The sequence below is a fragment of the Pezoporus flaviventris genome, unplaced genomic scaffold (genome assembly GCF_033815535.1).
Source record: "Pezoporus flaviventris isolate CSIRO_AGI_PZ_B2104156 unplaced genomic scaffold, CSIRO_AGI_Pfla_v1 ptg000066l, whole genome shotgun sequence".
NCBI lineage: Eukaryota > Metazoa > Chordata > Aves > Psittaciformes > Psittacidae > Pezoporus > Pezoporus flaviventris.
In genome coordinates, this window is record NW_026892614.1 from 4,662,363 (window position 1) to 4,681,164 (window position 18,802).

General features: G+C 39.4%; 1 protein-coding gene across 3 annotated transcripts in view; it reads left to right on the forward strand.

Annotated features, from left to right (window-relative positions):
• Positions 1 to 3,189: 3,189 nt before the first annotated feature.
• RMDN2 (regulator of microtubule dynamics 2) overlaps positions 3,190 to 18,802 on the forward strand; it is a 49,317-nt gene continuing 33,704 nt past the window's right edge. The window contains exons 1-5 of one of the 3 annotated variants that reach the window (XM_061471039.1): positions 3,190 to 3,292; positions 3,836 to 4,302; positions 10,865 to 11,057; positions 11,982 to 12,084; positions 14,193 to 14,253. In XM_061471039.1, the coding sequence (XP_061327023.1) occupies positions 3,848 to 4,302; positions 10,865 to 11,057; positions 11,982 to 12,084; positions 14,193 to 14,253 (812 nt within the window). In that variant the 5' untranslated portion in view covers positions 3,190 to 3,292; positions 3,836 to 3,847. Of the gene's footprint in view, positions 3,293 to 3,320; positions 4,303 to 10,864; positions 11,058 to 11,981; positions 12,085 to 14,192; positions 14,254 to 18,802 lie in introns of those variants that run through there. The other 2 variants (XM_061471038.1, XR_009746541.1) reach the window with 2 other exon arrangements.

Below are 18,802 nucleotides of genomic sequence, written 5' to 3' on the forward strand. Positions count from 1 at the left end.
TAGAGGTGGAAGGGGAGGAGGGGGAAGGAGGAATTTAGAAAGAGCAGCATATTAGAAAAGAAAATTTACAGCTAAAGAATTTTGTGTCAGTTGTGAAATAAGAATGCCTTCTATAGAGAAACGAAAACACCAGTAAATTAAGCTACTTCTTGGCTGGAAAGAGCATGCATCAGTTACTCACAGTGTAAAGGTTCTCTCATCCATTGAACACAACTGCTCAATAATCTTTTCTAATATGACACAAAAATACTGTCCAAGTTCAAAATTTCCCAACAGACCAGTTAAATGGCATGGCCTGGTTTCACACAAATAGTGCTGTAAGGAGGCTGGTGCCTTCAGGTGTCCCAGTGTTGCAGCTCTGCTGTGCTGAGCTCACCCCCAAATATCTGCCTGGGGCCAGGGGTGGAGGGAGGCAGGATGTTCACAGGGTCTTACCACCCTGGAGCTGCTGACCTTCACAAAACTTGTCAGAACTTTGGTACCTTGACATCTTTCTTCTGCTAACATTGCATAAAATTAAGCTACAGGTTCAGGAACTACTGGGTGGAGAAAGGGTTGTGGTACTGCCTGGCAGAAGGACAGACTGGGGATGTAAGCTTTGTCTTCTTGGGGAGTAAGGCTAAAAATACACTAAGAATACTAAAAATACACAGGGCTAAGCATTTTGTAACAGGTGGTGGTCTGGACTTACATGTTGTTTAGGACTTCAGGTACATAAAGTCTCTTTTGAGCTAAGAAAACATCCACATGCAGAAAAGCAGGACTTTTCTAAAAACAGTTCCTTGCAGTTTTTTAGAGCATATGTCAAACGTAGGCCAACTTAATTCTGTCAAATCTAGGTAAATTCATGTTTAGTTCTCCAGCTTGAAAAGCTGCTGTCTTCTGGCCAGTTTCTACATGAGTGTAACAACTTCTGTACTTCCCCACTGCTCTGCATAAAATGGCCACAGGTGAAAAGCAAGCAAGGTGTTTGGGATGAGACAGGTGACGTGATTTCCACAATTGCAGCTGTGATGCAGTTCTCCTGGGCCATTATTCTTGAAAACAGGCCTACTTGTCTAAGGCCTGGAGCCTGAGACAGTCACTTTGGAATATCTTGGAAAAAACTCACTTAGGTTTTTACATCCATCATCTTTTGATTTAGCTTTGTGCTGTGTCTGCCCTCTGATTAACTTTTTTTAAAATCCTTTACTGTTGTAATTAGCTTATAGAAAGATTTTAGCAAATGGTACTGAAAAGAGAAAATAAAAAGAAAGGTTCTCTAACAAATTTTTATGACTGCTCCTGAAAATCTGAAATACCATCAGTATGGAGATTCATGTAGTCCTGTTCCATTTTAAACCACTGATGGACTAAGTAACTTAAAACAATTACTTATGCCCTGGGTTCAGCAGTAGCAGTCATTTTTCTCCTTCTTAGTAGCTGGTGCAGTGCTGTGGTTTTGACTTTCGGCCTGGGAACGGCGCTGATAACACCGATGTTTTTAATTGCTGCTCAGTAATGTTTACTGTGACCAAGGACTTTGTGAGTCTCATGCTCTGCCAGGGAGGAGGGGAAGCCAGGAGGAAGCAGAGACAGGACACCTGACCCAAACTAACCAAAGAGGTATTCCATACCACAGCACGTCATGCCCAGGATGTCGAACTGGGGGCAGTTACCTGGAAGGGCTAGATCACTGCTCGATCAGGCTGGGTAGCGGTTGGAGGGTGGCGAGCGGTTGTATTCTCTTCCCTTGTTATTTCCCGTATCATTATTATTACTGGTGGTAGCAGCAGTGATTTGTGTTATACCTTAGTTACTGGACTGTTCTTAACCTGTGGGAGTTACATTCTTTCGATCCTCCTCCCCATCCCTCTGGGAGCAGGGGGAGGAAGGGGGGGGGAGTGAGTTACTGGCTGAGCTTAAACCATGACAACTTATAATAAAATTTGTTCTCTAAAATAATTTTATTTTAGTAAAGTTCCCATAAATTTGAAGAGATTTCCATTTTGAGTTTAAAAATCTCAAATTACAAACATATGAATATGTACTTATGTACTTTAATTTTTGTAACTAGGAAAACTGTAGAATACTGAAACAGTATTAATTTCTTCATCTTAACAAACCTCTGCCTTTCTGTCAGGGTTTAGTTTGGCTCATGTAAGGCTAGTTTCATCCTTAGGTTCTTAATGGAGAATTAGTTAGCAGATTTAGTTATTTGAAGTCTTTGTTTGAAAATAAATAAACATTAGACTGATTTACATTTGCTAATCTGCAGTAAGATTGAAAATTATTGAGTTCTTGGTACCTGTTTAAAGTACTTATTTTTTTTTTAACAGCACTTTGTAGAGTTTTTTAAGAACTACATTGTATTCCTTTGCTTCCAAGTGATACGGCTGAGGAAAATTACAACTGTTGAAGAACAGTTTCTTTCATTGCACAGATACTGTGGTTTCTGTGATGGCTTCCTTGAGCTCTCACACAGAAGAACATGAGTTTTAATGCTTCCAAATTCTGGCAGGATGTTGTGCAACCTGGTACCCTTCCAGAAGACTTCAGGAAGATGAATGGACACAGGGGGTTGTCTGTGATGATTCTTCTTCCACTCAAGGATAGAAACAGGAGTCACTGGAGGCAGATCCAGAAAGAAGTACTGTCGAGAAAGAAGGGCCTTGTGAATATCACTGATACAAGTGATGTTCCTGATGAGATGCAGGAGCCATAACTCCCTGCAACCTATTTAACCCAAGTTCTTCCATGGCTTTGAGCAACCTATAATGCACTTTGGTAAAATCACCTTTGGGCCCTTAGATGGCTAAAGCTGCAATGAATCTTTTGAGACTGCTGCTCTTCCTGGTAACGGGCAGAGATTCTCCGTAATTTTGCAGCTTCAGTTCTCCTCTAATGCTGTGGAACTACTGTTTCATCTAGAGCCTAGAAGCAGCAAAGCTTAAATTAGCGAAACAAGTGCCGACAGACTGAAGAGACACACGAGCAGGAACATCTATACCTGAGCAGAGTGTTCGAGATATGTCTGAAGCACCGCCTGGCGGGATTCCCAGCGCTACGACCCGCCCCGGCTCATAGCCCGCAGACCCGCCCACTCTGGGGCTAGGAGGGCCCGCCCGGCTCAGTGCCTCCTCAGCCCGCTCGCCCGGCTGCAGCTGCTGCGGCCGTAGCCCGTCCTCCTCGATCCGGGTATCACCGCCCCGGGGCGGCCCCCGCCGCCACCGCCCCCTGTGCCGCGGCGGGAGAGCTCTGGGACCGAGCGGCGCCGCGCTTCGGCTGGACTCGCACCCGTACCTGCCCGCTGGTACGTAACGTAACGGGGCGGCGCTGGGCCCGGAGCCGGCGCTGCCACCGACCGCGACCCGCGCAGGGGCGGGCTGCGGGGCAGGCGGTCCCCTTGGGGAGGTGACCCTTCGGCGCTGTGGGGTTGGGGCGACGGCGGGACACCCCTCGGAAGAGCGGTGAGGGCCCTGGCAGCCCTACGGCCTGGCAGCCGGGCTTCCGCCGCTGTGCAGCTGCGGGAAATCCGGTCCTAAGAGTTTGTGATGTTAAAACGACAAAGCCCCGAGATGCGGGAAGGTTCAAAGTGAAAGCTGCTGCCCTCCGCACGTGCCGGTGCAGGAGAGTCTGCCCCTCGCTCCCCCGAGCTACCTAAACCCGTAACTGAGCCCGGTTTGCTGTGGCAGCACATTGTACCTTCTACTGCGGAATCTGCTGGAGTTGTAGTGTAACTTTGTGTCTGCAGTGCGCGCCAGTTGCTCCAGCCTTACGCTTTGGTGATGGGTAGAGTAGGAAAAACATCACAACATCTTTAACTCCGACTATTGTTGTTGTCTCACAATTCTAGGAGAGTGCAGAAATGTCTCGCTTCGAAAATAAAGGACTAATACTGGGCATAATGGCAGGGACTGCTGGCATAAGCCTGATGGTGATTTGGTACCGTAAGATCCGAAAACCGGGTGCAACTGTGCGTATACCTGCGCTCCTAAATGCAACTAACAGGCTTAGTTCTGTGGGCTTGCAAAATGAAGCTCCGAATGAGCAAGGAGCAGTAATGGTTTTATATGGAAGGCAACTGCAGATACTAGAAAAATTGAATGACTTGCTAGTGAGTGTGGATGAACTGAAGAGGGAGGTAAAATTTCTGAAAGAAGCTATTCCAAAGCTTGAAGAGCTTGTTCGCAAGGAGCTTCAAGGGAAGGGAGATGTTCAGAGAGTAAGCCCCTCACACAGAGCAACAAAGCGGAGAAAAGCTGAGACAGCTTCTGGTGCTGCAGAAACTACCAGCTCTGAGGAGGCGGAAAGTGAAGGAGGGTGAGTCAATAATATTTTGTACATACTACAGTACACGTGCAGCGCAAATTGCATCATTACCTGTGTGAAACTTTGTATTGTAAATAGGAGTCCTTTGAAAGTTTTCCATAGATCTTCTGTCATTTTTTTGTTTGGTTCTGTTTTTTTCCCTGAATAGAGAAATAGAAGTTCAGATTAGAAATTTTTTTAGACCAGAAAAACCTGTGGGTGACCACCTCTGAATCTGCACTATGGTTGAAGCTGGCTTAATGCCAGGCCTAATACAGATTTTTTAAGGGTGCAGTATTGCTACATAGGTCTGCAATGAAGGCAAAGTTCAGAATAATGGTGTAATTTTAAAAGTGATTCTAGTAATAAAATAGTCTCTGATGGTGTGTGTTCACATCGTACAAACTCTTGTGTGCTTTTTGCAGTAATTGTCTTCTGTGGGCCTTACAGATGAGTTATGACAGACAATGTTCTCCCTGAAATTATTATATGCTGTGAAAGCTATGTCCAAATGCAACATGTGTATAAAGGGCAGAATGTTTATGTATTTGCTGTTGAATTACACTTTCTGATAGCTTAAAAAGAATTCATGAGGTATTTAAGGTAGTGATTCAGTAAAGTGGGAAGTTCCCAGTTTTGATTGCATCTTGTGTCCTGATGTGAGTTGAGGAACATGCTGAAGGATCAGATGTACTTGGAGTCGAGGAGGGGGACTAGATTTCTGTCTTTTCATTTGTTACCTAATATACTGACCACTAGTAATGTAAAAATAGTGATGACATTACTCTCCTGTAATTGCAACTTTGTTTTGGTATAATCAGAGTAGATACTTACATGCAGTTTAATAAGGGTATGTTTATAGCAGCTTAGTTTTTTGAGCAGTCTCCTCAGTGTATTAACATGCCTGTGTAGGCAGCATTGTGTCTGTAAATTGCCCATCTTAAGCCACTTCTTTCTTTAAAGATACATTAATTAACTGTAATATTCTGAAGTTAGTAACATGCACCATATAATTAATGGAATTTTATTCTCTAAGAGTTTCTCCAAATTTATTTTCAGTTCCTGTGGGCAGAACTTCTTGTGTTACATCCCAGCCCACATGCTTCACAAGTTGTATTTTGATAGCATATTTTGAGACCTGTCAGTTCTATTACGAACTAGTTCTGTATTTTAAGTATAGAGTATTGGCAGGAGAATTAAAAGACATTCCTCCTTCATATGGTGTAGAAACACTTCCGTTCTATTTTCTCAGATTGTTTTATCCATCGGTTGGTTTGCAGAAGCCTTTATGTTATACATAAGAGATTTGGGGATGTAGATAAGGACCATTTTATGAATAGTCAGGCTCACTGACTCAATAGAGGGTCTATTTCACACCTAGTAGGTGAGCAGATCCTGTTTTCTCATCAGGAGAGATGCTTTGCTGTTTGGGAACTAGCCAAGGGAACTTGTCTGTTCAGGTTTTTCTGTGTGACGAAGAAGCTGATGGGAGGATCCAATACAAGTGATTATAGTGTGCAAGTGTGTTCTTAAGCAAGGCCTCCACTAACAAGTATTTGTGTACAGTCGGAGGAAAGGAAGATAATTCAAGGTTATAGATAGTGTTAGTCATTTGAGTATGTGCTTTTTCCAATGCTGTTTTTTAATCCCTTTTCAAAAAAGGTGTTTTTCCTGCTAACACCTTGTACTTGATTTGCTTATTTTGCATATCTTCTTTAAATATAATTTCATTTCATTTAAGTAATTTTGTGCTGGGTTTTTCTTGGGGGGGGGGGGGGTGTGGTGGTTTTGTTTTAGTTTTTTCCTTGCAAATGGAAATAGGTTGCTGATCCCAGTGTGTGTACAGTTGCAATATATACAGCTTTTTCTGAGGTCTTCTGTAACTTTAATAACAGTGGTACAAGTTCTGTGAGAGTTTGCTGTGAGAGGCAATAACAAAACATGTTTTTTTTCCAGTTAATGTGCACCACCACTTCATGTGCTGTAGGCATTACATCATGTGCATTGTTTTGTAATGTTCTGTGGTGAGTTCCACACACAATAATGCATTCCGTTGTCTGTGCACAACACAATTTTCTGCTTGTGTTAAGCATTTTTGCTTTTAACTGACAAGTAGGTACATGCTGAGAATTGACAGATAAAGTGAGCTTTGGAGTTGTGTGGACTTGTGCTGCACGATTATATTGGTTTTGAATTTATAAATTCTTCCAGAAACGCTTTTACATGTTGTTGTCCGTCCCCGTTCCACCCCCAGTCTGGTTTGGCAGACTTTTCATTGAAGGCTACTTACCATTGCTGATGGATACATACTCTGCTGGGTCATACAGTGCAAATCTGGTCCAGATCAGTCCAAGACATATAATCATCTTTCTACTGAATTAGCAGGAGTAGATGAGACGGTGTTTGTGTAAACTTTTGTAAAGTTGTCAGGGAAACAGCAGGTGTTATTTGATCTGTCTGAAAGCTGAAGTGTTGTGAACAGATGATACCTGGCTAAGCCCAGTGTCTGCCAATTTACAGGCAATGTAACATGTGTTTTGAACCAGCAGAGCAAATTTATACCATGTAGCTCAAGGGTTTTTTAGTTCAGTACTAGGTGCTTGGATTTACCTAACCCCTTAACCACAGAGTGGAGAGTCCCTAGCACAGTTTCTATTTGTTCTTTGAACTTTGACCGCTCCTTTGTGATCCAACAGAGCATTGATGGTTGGTCATTACTCCTCACACTTTCACCACTGTTTTTCTCTTTTAAAGAAAATCTATTGTTAAAAAAGGTGAAAGCAAGTTGGCACTGACTAGACATTTTTTTAGGTTCTTCCATTTTCTCAAGTATTGGTCAATGTGTTTATCACATACAAATACTTATTTTTCTATTTATCATCCAATAAAACCTCTTGCAGGAAAATACCAGATAAAATTGCAGATGTCAGCATTCTATGAAATATTTGTAAACCAAACAGTAATGACTGTCCTTGTTTTCAGTGAATTTCTCTTTTGGATTACTGTCATCAGCCTTTAGACTCCTGGAGTTTTTAAACTTCATTAAAAAGAATCCTCACTTCTGTTTGTGTTAGCCCTGGTTTTGTTTATGTATTTATTTTTAATATAGAATTGTTTTTCATAACATGCTTTTCTAGAATGAGAAGTATAAGCCTGCTAGCTGTTTTGTTGAAGTCAATTATCAAGTTTGTCTTATTGTACTTTTTTATTAAAATGTTATACTCTTATTTTGTCCTTAAGTAGTTGGAGGGACTTCCTATCTTCTAATAAAACTGACTTCAGTTCAAGTTGGTAAAGTGCAGCTTACCGAAGTTGTTAGGACAAATCCTAGCTGTTTATTTTTTAAAAGTCTGTATTGCATTCTTAACATGTTGTTTTCATGCTTAAAACACTTCAGCTATGATAAGGATCAGACGGCGAGCTAGTAAGAAAATGTCATCAGAAACAAAACAGAAATACATTCTTTATGCCTAATTTGCCAAAATGGTTAAAGTGATATTTAATATTTTACACTTAATTAAATTACCTTAATGTCACTTCACTTCCATGACCCCATAGCAATGTAGGAGTTTGCCTGGGGTGTGTGCTGCGTGACTAGTGAGGTAGGAGCTCATCACAAGTCAGTCCTGAAGCTCTTGGCTGGCATCTTGGTGCTTATCCTGTGGGAAATGCTGGAAGGCAGCAGTGTCGGCTCTGGAGCCAAAGAAGAGACAAGGAAGAGAGGACCCCCTGAAGGTGCTATAAAGTGATTTTTCTGAGGAGAGAAAGAAAAAGTCTAAAGGAATGCTGATGCATCCCAGGGGTAACTAGCATTCCGTATCTTGAGCACTAGCAAGTGTTTGTGCTCCCTTGAATGTTTTGGTATCTGGATAGTCACTGCAAACCAAACTTGGAGAAGATTTTAATAATTTTCTTCCCTTTGTTTGAGAATGGCATTCTTTCTTGGTTGTGTAGAAACTTCTGCCCCTTAGTGTAACTCGTGTGTCAGCAGGCACAAGGGTTGTATGGTTTGTGTGAGACCCCAGGAATAACTGGCATTACCTTAAAATGAAAAAAATCATTCACTGTTGTGTAATTCACACTGTTGTGTAATTCACCCACAGGTTGTTTTATAGGTACTGTTTTGCCTTCTTTAAAGCACACACTCAATAAGTAAATTGAAAACTATTGCATTCTCATTAAGGCTTAAGATGATGTGCTCCACATTAAAATTCTTTGAGGATTCATGCAGCAAATAGAGATGAGGTAGGACAGAATTTTCCAGGATGGTGGAGGTGAGAGGAAGTGGGAAAGAAATGACCTGTCCTCTCTGGTGTTTCTCGTCACAGACGTGGCTTGAAGATCATGTTTCTGTAGGAGAGGTGAAATAAGGAAAGGTTTAATGCAGTAAGGCCTGGTCTTAAAAGATTATTGTTCTATCGTATTTTATCATTAGCTCCTCTTAAATTCGATCATCAGTTAGGTAGTGGCCTACTTCATACTTTTTCCGTTTGAGTGTCTCAGTGAATATTCTTGTATAGCTTATGTGATGTCATGAATTAAAGTGTTTGGCCGTGACGCTTTGCTGATGAAACTCTGCTGGGCTTGTTTGGAGTGAAAGGACTTGGCTGTCAGCCCAGTATATATATTGGCCTTTATATTTTTGCTGGGAGAGTAACGTTTTCTAAAAAAACAGTTTGGCTGTTTTCTAACATTGGAACAGTAGTGATCATAGAAATTTTTAGCAGATGATTGTGCAGCAAAGATAAAGATAACATCAACATTGACTTCCAAACAGTGATTCCTTACTTTCATATCTACCTGTGTAGGCAGCATTTGTTGATGCAGTGCCCAAAGTCCTGTAACTAAAGGAGTGTTACAGTTGCAGTGGGGAATTTGAAATTGCCTTTGCTGCTTAGTTATTGCTATATTATGTAATGCCCTTATATTAGGTCAGTAATTGCAGAGGTTGAGGTGGTGGAGCATCCAAACCATGTGAGGAAAGGTGCTTTCAAAACATATTTCACATCATAGGCTATGTATTGGGGCTAAAAGACTGCTACCTCCCACCAAATCCCTTTTGGTGACCCTAACTTTTGGTCAAGTTAGTGCTCTGAGAAATGCAGCCTATCTATGATGTTGCTCTGCACTCACTTCAGAATAACTATGGAAGAACAAGATGCTGTGTTGTAAAGATGCTTCAGAAAACCAAAATAAATGTTTGGTGATTTATAAATAAAGGATCTGCAGGACAGGATGTGTTATCAACTTCAGCAGCATCAAGATTGTATAAAATCTGTGGGAATCTCTGAAGTTTCCCATCTCTCCTTTGCTCCATGTTGTTTTTCAGTTTGAACACGTACATATGGTTTATGTATGTATTGTTTTATCCAAATGTATTTTTTACTCCTTTCCCATACTGCTGGGTTAATTTTGCAGCAAATCTGTCATGCCACCTCTAGCATTTCTGTGGCTTGATGAGCTCTTCATTTACAAGCTCTAAGTGTATCTGCTTGTGTTTAGTTCTGGTCACTTTCAAATGCTATTTAAAAGCCATATGAGTATTAACCTCCATTTGTATTGCAAACATTCTGAACTGCTTATTTTTCTGGGAAAGAAAAAAAAAAGGATTTTATATATTTTGACTGTCATGGCTTGCTTCAGTTACTCAGTTGCTTCATGTGACTAGTTCATGTTTTTTTCTGCTCAAAGCTATCATTTTAAAAATCTCTGAACTTGGCAGCTAATACTTTTACATTTGTTATTTCTCATCAGAACAGTATTTTCAAAAGAGGAATTGGATAAGGTTAGACTTTTCTGTTCATTTTTAGTGCACAAGCAAAAAGCTACTTTTAAAAAATAATGCCATTCAGCTGCTTCTATATGAAATTAGAGGACCCTAATGTATGCTCAGCACTTTGGACAGTAAGGCCACCTGATTATCTCTGCATGGTATTTATGGCTTTTGTAAATATTTCTTTGACCTTGACTGCCTTCTGCTGAGTAATTGTGCACTAAGCATAATGAATTAATATAAACTCTTTCCCAGTTTCAGATATTCTGACCTTCTGAATGTTCAAAAGAAATAAAGGAAGAGAGAACAGTGATGTTATTGCTTCTATTTAGATCTTAAAAGTGTGTAACAAAACACTCTGTGATTCTTAATAGCACTTATGGTTTCGTTTGGAGTAAGCCCATTCCTATTTCAAAAAATAGGGAAATTGAGGTTGAGTTCAAGAGGTCTAATCAGGGTTACAGATCACATCCCAATACATATTAATGATTTCAGGCATTCTGTGTTTGAAACACAAGGATACATGTGTTTCTAATATGTATCTGCATTTTTTTAAATTCATTATTAGGCAACAGGACAGTGTTAAACGTAACTTGCCTGTTAAGTTTGGAATATGATTGTGCTGTCCCTTTGAAGGTAAAGGTTTAGTAATAATACTAATAAGCTTGATACCATTAATAAGAATAGAACACCATTAAGGTTGGCCAACTGGAAGAAATTGTGCTCTGAACTTTTTGTGTTTGAATTGAAAAAGGCTTTACAGATATTTTTAGAAAAGATGGTTACTTTCTGTGATTTTAGTTATCTTACAGCTCATACTGATACTGAAGGAGACTCTGAGGAAGAAAAGGGATGTAAGAAATCACCTGATGCCATTGCGAAATCAGAAGACGAAGAGTTGTTTAATTTTTTACAGCAGGTGGACAATTTGCACAAGGGTTCAGAGAATGACAAAAAGGAGGGCTTCAGACTGCTGCTTGAGAAAGATGACAAGGTATTAACGGGTAAACTTAATATTACATTGCTGTTAACTTATGCTTTGTACTGCCTTTGAGAACTTCCTTAATACAAGCACTAAAATGAACACAGGAATGGAAGATGAAATTTCGTGATTATTTTTAAAATGCAGTAAAAAAGAAATATTTTAAGGTGGTGTAAATATTCATGTTGGGTGGGCAGAGAATTTTTGTTGTTTTATATCCCATCCAGCCTCAATAATTTTGAGGCTTTTTTCTTTTATATATGTGTTCTTGGATATGACAAAGTAATGATACTTATTTCACCTGGTTTTAAAAGGGTCTGTGTGGCAAAGTCCTGTGGAATTAAGTACTAACCTGACCTAATGTTCTCAAGAAATCAGACTACGAGCCTGTAGTCTGCTTATACCTTAAAATTTACTTCGTGTAAATTTTTCCCTTGACTGTACTGTGCTCATAGGTAACTCCAGATAAAATTTCAAAGTGGCTTGATATTCAGTGCTTAATTCAGTGTATCAGTTTCATCTGATTTGGCAAACATTAGTTCTGATTGTATTTTCATTTACACGTTGAAATACCCAGGAAGGTAGATGAGATACTAATTATGACTGAGTGTGGTGTTTATGACACCCCCCAAAGAAAATACACATCACATCAGGAATCTGTTGTGCTTTACTGGATTACCTTTTTATTTTTTATATTAAAAGAACTTTAAATTTGATTTGTGAAGTAAATCTCTTTAGACAGTCCAGGGTATTTCCAAAAGGCGTGTTTTGGCTGTGAATAATTGGTCGAGTGGTTCTTGCATAAAATAAAAATAATATAGAAGGATACAAAATAACCAAATATTTATGCCACGTTCAGATAACCTACTTTAAGCATTATGAAAGGAAACTTTTAATTCTGATCTATTTAGTTACCCAGGTGTCCTCTATTTTCAGTATGAAAACTGTGTGGACTTTCTTTGGAGACTTGCACGTGCTTATGGAGATATGTTTGAGATGACTACTGATGCTAATGAGAAGAGGAAATATGTTGCTGATGGTAAGCAGAGGAAAAATATATGTCTAGAATGTCATCTGAATGTAGTGAAAGATGTTTGAGCTTCAGTTACGTTTTCCAATCCAAGACATTTCCAGTCCAATAAATGGCAGCATCTGTACCATAATAATGATGTTTTGGGTAATCAACTGCCACAGTATACAACTTCAGTCCATTGGAGAGATCCAGAGTCAGTGAAGGAGAAGTATTGTGGGTCCTAATCACATACTATTCACTCTGGATGATCCTTAAAATCCTATATTGTGTTGAGAATTGGATGGATACAGGATGTTAAAAAAAAAAAAAAAAAAGACGCTGTCAGCATAACTTCTTAATTGCATCTTTGGGAGAGCAAGAGGAATAAATAAACTCCACAGGAAACTCAGGGTTTGTTTTCCTGTTTTCCTGTGGTAAAAGAGCACTCCTGCATATCAGCAGCCTTTTCTTGTGGTGATGGTGGTGATAATACTTTAGGAATCTGAAAAAACTGTTGACCAGAAACAGAAGTCATGTGTGACAGTTGATGTTGCTTCCAGGCATCTCTCCCTGTGTGTCCTGCTTGACAGCTTAGCCTCAACAAGGTCATGATTTTCTTCTTTGCAGTCCTTTGCTGCTCCTAAAAACATTGATCTTTCTTTCACTATCTGGATGCACATTCACCAGAGGAATAGTTTACGTTTCCCTTTTTGTTTTGGGCCTTCTCTTTATTACGGTAAAACCTGTTTCTTTTCTACGTGTGTCACTTTCCTCCAGCCAACGCACCATTCTTAAAATAATCCCTTTTGCCTGTATCTGGGAATACTTCTCTGTCTCCTTTGTTTCTTCATTGCCTCTCCTTTTTTTTTGAACCAAATTCATGTTTTCCAAGTGTATTCCAAGTTTTAGTTCTTATTTTGTGACTTTTTTCCTGTTTTCTACTTTTTGTTCTATTAGCAGTGACAACATCACTGACAAAGCACTTTTGGCTGCCCTTTGTAAACCTGAAAGGCAGTGTCATACCTTTGTGCTGTGATTACATATTCCATTGCCAACCACAGCTTGTCCAAAGTCCTTGTCCCTATAATTGTGTCATCTGAATACTCATGAAGACTTGCACTGTCTTAGCTATTTAATTGATACTGGCTTTGCTTTAGTATTTGGCTTATTTGTATGGAAATCATGAAGTACAGTGGGGATGGACTAAATTACAACAGTAAACTCTGTTGTTGGATCCTTTGCATCTACCAGTGACTGTATGTAGCTTCAGCTGATGAAAGATAGTGGCATGGCAAAAGACAGGGAGAGATAAAGAATGGTGGAATGAAATTGGGTCTTAGGTGTTGAGTAATCAGCCTAGTTAAGCTCTTTCTCATGAAATGGTGGGTGGCAGCAGCCTTTTTCATCTCAGCTTTTGGAAGTAGTGTAGAGGGATTGAGACTGTGGGGGAGCTGGCAGTAGTTTTGTGAGTTTTCTCATTCCAGGGAGTTGGGGGCCTATGTATGCTGTTCTTTGTTTTGATGAAGTTAACTTGCAATACAGAAATGTCAGTGTGGCGTAATTGGTTGCAGCTGAGACTGCAAACAGCAAAGCATCTCATCTGAACTTACTACTGGGAGCGTGGGTTTGATCAAATCACTGACTGTCATCTTTATTCAGTTAAAAGTGGAGCTAAATGGAAGCCTTTGTGCTAGAAAGGAACTGCAACTAGTTCATTCCTGTACCCAAGATAGGAAACAGCTTTGCTTGCTCTTCTGACAGGTGCTTCTTTAACCTGCTTTTAAGGGGTCTTAAGTCTTATACACAGCACGGCCTTCTTTGGCAGTCTAGTCCAATCTTTCCTGATTTAGCCTCATCTAAACTGGATTTTAAGAGAAGAAAATAAAATCACACCCATATATATGTATATATATACATACATATATATGTATACATACATATATATGCACACATATTTACATATGGCTATAAATGGTGTAAAGCCAGGATGTTACATCATCCAGTTAAATGTTTAGAAGAATGGAAAGCAATTTCTTCTTTGCAGCTAGAGTACATGAGGTTGCCTCATTATTGGGAGTTGCATAAACCACAGAAAAGTGCAATAAACCCTTTAATGTATTGTATTCCATTTACAGGAAAGATTAAAGCTGAAAAGGCTGTACAGCTGGATGGCAGGAGTGCTGAGAGTCACCAGTGGTAAGTTTGAAAAAGTGTGCCTTTTGCCGACTTGTCTGTCTATATCAGATCCAACAAAAAATCCCAGCTGTCTTTGGCTCTAAACAGCGCTCGCAGCAAGTTACATTTATCATACTGCAATTTGATGTAAATTTCATAAATGATTCACTAATAGTATTCATAGTTTTATGGAACTCAATTATCAGTCACAGCTAAAAATTTCATTGAAGTATTTTGTGAAGCGTTTACTATGGCATATGAAAACTCAGTCACCATACTTCAGTATGTACCATGGAAAGTAGAAGGGAGTATTTGCCTAAACCAATATATTATTGCTCAGAGAAGGCATAGTTTTTCATTTACCTTCTCTTTCAACACTTCGCAAAATAATGACATTTGACCTCATATTTTGTCCTTTCTTTATAATAACCTAAATTCTAATTTAGATTTTAGATTAAAAATAGGCAATGAGAGGGCTGTGGAAGTTTGAATTAACTTCTCAATTTTTTGTTTTACCAAATCATTTTTCTTCAAGCTTGGCAGTCAGATTAATTTTGTAGATCTTGCTAGGAATAACAGACTCTTCGCAAATGTAAATATTTTTTTATTGAATCAACATTATCAGGTAAAAGATAATTCTGCTGAGTTCTAGTAGATCATTTCTCTGTTTTACTTTATTAATCAATTTTATTGAGCTCCTGATTTCTAATATTGCTAGTTTTCCCATTTTTATTTCCATGTTCTTCATTAATTTTGTCATTACACATGTAGGGTAGGATTTCACTTAACTTTTACATATCTAAACCAAATCCTTTTATCCCAAGCTCGCTTCACAATCTAAAAAGAAGCAGCCTTTTCTGGAGTGCAGTTCACCTGAGTCCATTTTAGCCATCTGCATTAGGATGAGATGAGTATCTCCTGAGGCTCAGTTGACAACATCTCTATTGCCAATAAAGGGAGCACATGTCAGCTATCTCAAGATTTAGATAGTTTATTAGACACAGATGTTTTCGTTTCATTAGGTGCCTCTCTGACTTGGTCTCTCTTTCCTAAACTTCAAGAATGGCCATGTTATTGTTCCAGACTGTGTTCCTATGAGCGTTGCCATATTTCTGATTCTTTTTTATCTTTCTGTTTATAACAACTAGTGATCTAAACACCTGCTTTGTAACAGTGACATGCTAGAACTGGAGTGCTGTGGGAATCTTGGCTAAGCTTCACTGCCACAGATGTATTTCCATTTGCTCTTTCCCATGTCTTGGAAGTAATGATGATGCCTGCCTGTAGGTGAAGCTTAGGCTCCATGTGGCTATAATCTGGCAGTTTAAGATAGGAGAATTTTCTTTTGGCCTTCCCCAGCTGTTTGTTAATTCCTGTCTGCTGGAGTTTGCCCTCTGCCAGCAGAACCAAAGAAGAGGAGCACCTGAGTGTCACTACTGAGTGTAAGGTGATTTGAACCCCATAGCTTGAACACCTGCTGAAAGCGGTTTACAGCCATGTCTGCTGTTTGACTGACCACAGCCAAGGTCACTTCTTCAGGGTAATGCTGGTGTACCCCTCTCAGCTAAAGCTATGTATAAACAACCACAAAAGCATATGCAAGCACAAGTCCTGTCCCTCCTTTCCAGCCCATGAGACTGACAAAATCTCCTAGCATAAATATTTCACTGGCAGAAACTACAGTGATAAAGCATTACATATTGTTCAGGGAGATGTAGGTGGTCTGCTGGACTTCAGATGCAAGATCCTGTACTGGCAGGCACATCTAGCAAAGGAAGAATTATGAGTGTAAGGAGATGTGTTCCAGAGGTTAGCTCAGGAAAGCCTGTTTGAGAGGTTAAAGAGGAAAATCTTATGTTTTGTAAGCTACTGCTTTTTATAACAGGCAATGGATTTCTGTGTGGTTTACAGTCCTTTTTCTGGGATGAAAACTGCGTCTGGGTCTGCAAGTGAATGAGAGGGTTTTATCACCACTAACTGGTGGCTTTCTAACTGTAGATGGACTCCACAGATTTGAATAGCTTGGTATAATTTTTTCTCTGAATATTTTATCTGCATATCTGTCTTTTCTGAAGTCTTTCTTACTTGATGCATGATTTCTCGAGTGTAATGCCCCATACTGTTCATGTTGCACTGAGGCTGTGAATACTGGGCACAATGGACTTCCACGATTCAGACATTTGTATGTTTTTTGTCTAGCCCACCAACTGTTGCTCAGTTTGTGGTCCCAGTGGATCCTTTTCTGCTGTGCTGCTGGTTAACCAGATTGACTTGCTTTATAACTGTACATTTCTATTTTCTTCCTTGGCGTAGAGTACTTTATACACATTTCATTGGTTTCATGTTGAGTGCAGACTCTTTCTAACATTTACTGAGGTCATCTAGGTTCGTAAATGCTTGCATTATCTCTCAGATGGCAGTTTTAATTTAGAAGTGTTTTGTTGTTAGGTGGGATTTTGAAATCATTTACTTCATTAATGTAATTACTAGAAGCTAACAGACCCAGCACAAAACTTCATGGAACACATATAATGATGCTCAGATTCACAGGAGCCTGGTTCTGCAACCATCTCTACAGGTGATTTAATCTGAACAGTATTTCCACAGTTAGATTTTGAAGCACATTGGGTAGAACAGAGTTAGAGACAACATAAAGGTCAAGCTATACCCCATTTGTTGCATTCCTCTAATATTCCAGGCTTGCTCATGTTGTCAGAGAAGAAAAATACATTTGTTTGATGCTGTTTGTTTCCACAAACTTATGTTAACTCTTTTGTATGCTTCTGCACTTAACAGAATAATTCACCCTGGAATGGTTAGGCTGTTTTGTCTGTAACCCGTGTCCTTTCCTTTCCATTTTTTGTAGATAGCAGTCATATTTGCCTTTTTCGTTTCTGCTGAGGCTTTCTGCATTGCCCGTTTTCTACATCTTGGTAGTCAGCTGTATGTCAGATCTGGATTGTTTGAGCCTGGCTAATGCAAATTTATCTTCCTGAACTCTATTTTACATGTTAATCCCCATGAACAGGAAAGAAGATTTCAGTGAATGTTCCCTGTAGAACCTGTGCTAAGTTGTATACAAACAGGTTGCCAAACCTCATAAGTAGATATTGCACAACGTTTCTGTTTGTGAACAGCAAACAGTGCAATACAATTAAGGTATGAAGAAATAATATGTGAAAATAATGTGAAATACATAGTGTGCAAGGACAATAAGATAGAAAACAAAACTTAAAAGAAAAACATTATAAATATTTATACTAAAATACTAGGATCACAAGCAGGCAGTCACTTACAGAAGAATGAAATACCAGTCTCACCCAAGATCAGAGATGAAGGGCAGTACCCAATTGCAGATTGACACCTAAATGTAGTGTCTCCATTGTATGTGTGGGCGAGGGACTTGTCCTTCACTTTCAGGGAATGGAGAGTAGATAGGCAATATGTGCCATTTGAAGTGCCAGGATATTTGTGTGGCATGGCAGATATCACACAGGACCTTTGGGGGTTTGTACCCTTCCAGGCCAGCAACTGGAAGAAGCCCTGGCCTATTTCCAGTGCCAGTAGGCATCAGTGTGTAGGCAGGGATACTGTGAATTGAATAGGGTCTCCACTGACTGTAATAGGAGGTCAGATACATAGATGAGAAGCTCAGCATGAATGGAAGCTCAGTATGAAAGCAATCCTGTCTCAGACCAACATCCCTCCTCTTCATCTCACTGCTAACATAACATTTTTTTAGGTTGTATAAGGTAAATAATCTTAGCCTAAGATAAACCCATCTGTTTTTTTTAGGCAGTTTTCTCATTTTTCATAAAAGGTTATCTCATTGTCTATCAGTTACTGGTGAGGAAACTGGCTTTCTGACCTTGACTAAGGAAAGCTTTGGTTGATTTCTTTCTAACCTTCACTTTCTTATTTCTTAGGGGTTTTGACATTTCCTAACAGCACAACTGAGGTTTTAACTCATGTTTGATATAGCTGCTATCTATATTGTCCACTAATACATTACTTCTAATGTTCTCTTCAGCTATTAAATATATTATAGCTTGCTGAATGAGTGAGGATTAAATGATATGCCTGTTCTTTTTCTGGGCCTGTTCCTTGCTCTCTACTTACAGTTAACCCTTGGGGTTAGAGGCAATATAAACAAAGAAGAAGTTGAATTCAGCCTTGTTGGTTTCAGCTTTTGTCATGATTTGCTCACTGCTAATTGCTCTGTACTTTCATTTGTTTCTTTTCCTTCTGCTTTATTTATACAGCCTCTTATTGCTTCATATGTGTCTTGAAAGTTGCAACTTAATTTGTATTTAGCATTTTTATATACCTTTAAATATGCCATCCAATTCTGAGACAGATATCTATAGATATATGGATACAGCCATCCAATATCCACGGCTTAGCCATATGCTCTTATTTTCACTTTTAGACTCAATTACTTTTGAATTTTTTTGTCAATAGAGAATACCTCACTGGAGCTGAATTGGTCTTTAAAATTAATTCCTGCCTTTCCTCTGCATCAAAAAGGGTCATTTGTTGCTATGGTTTTTAATATTGTCTCTTAATTCTT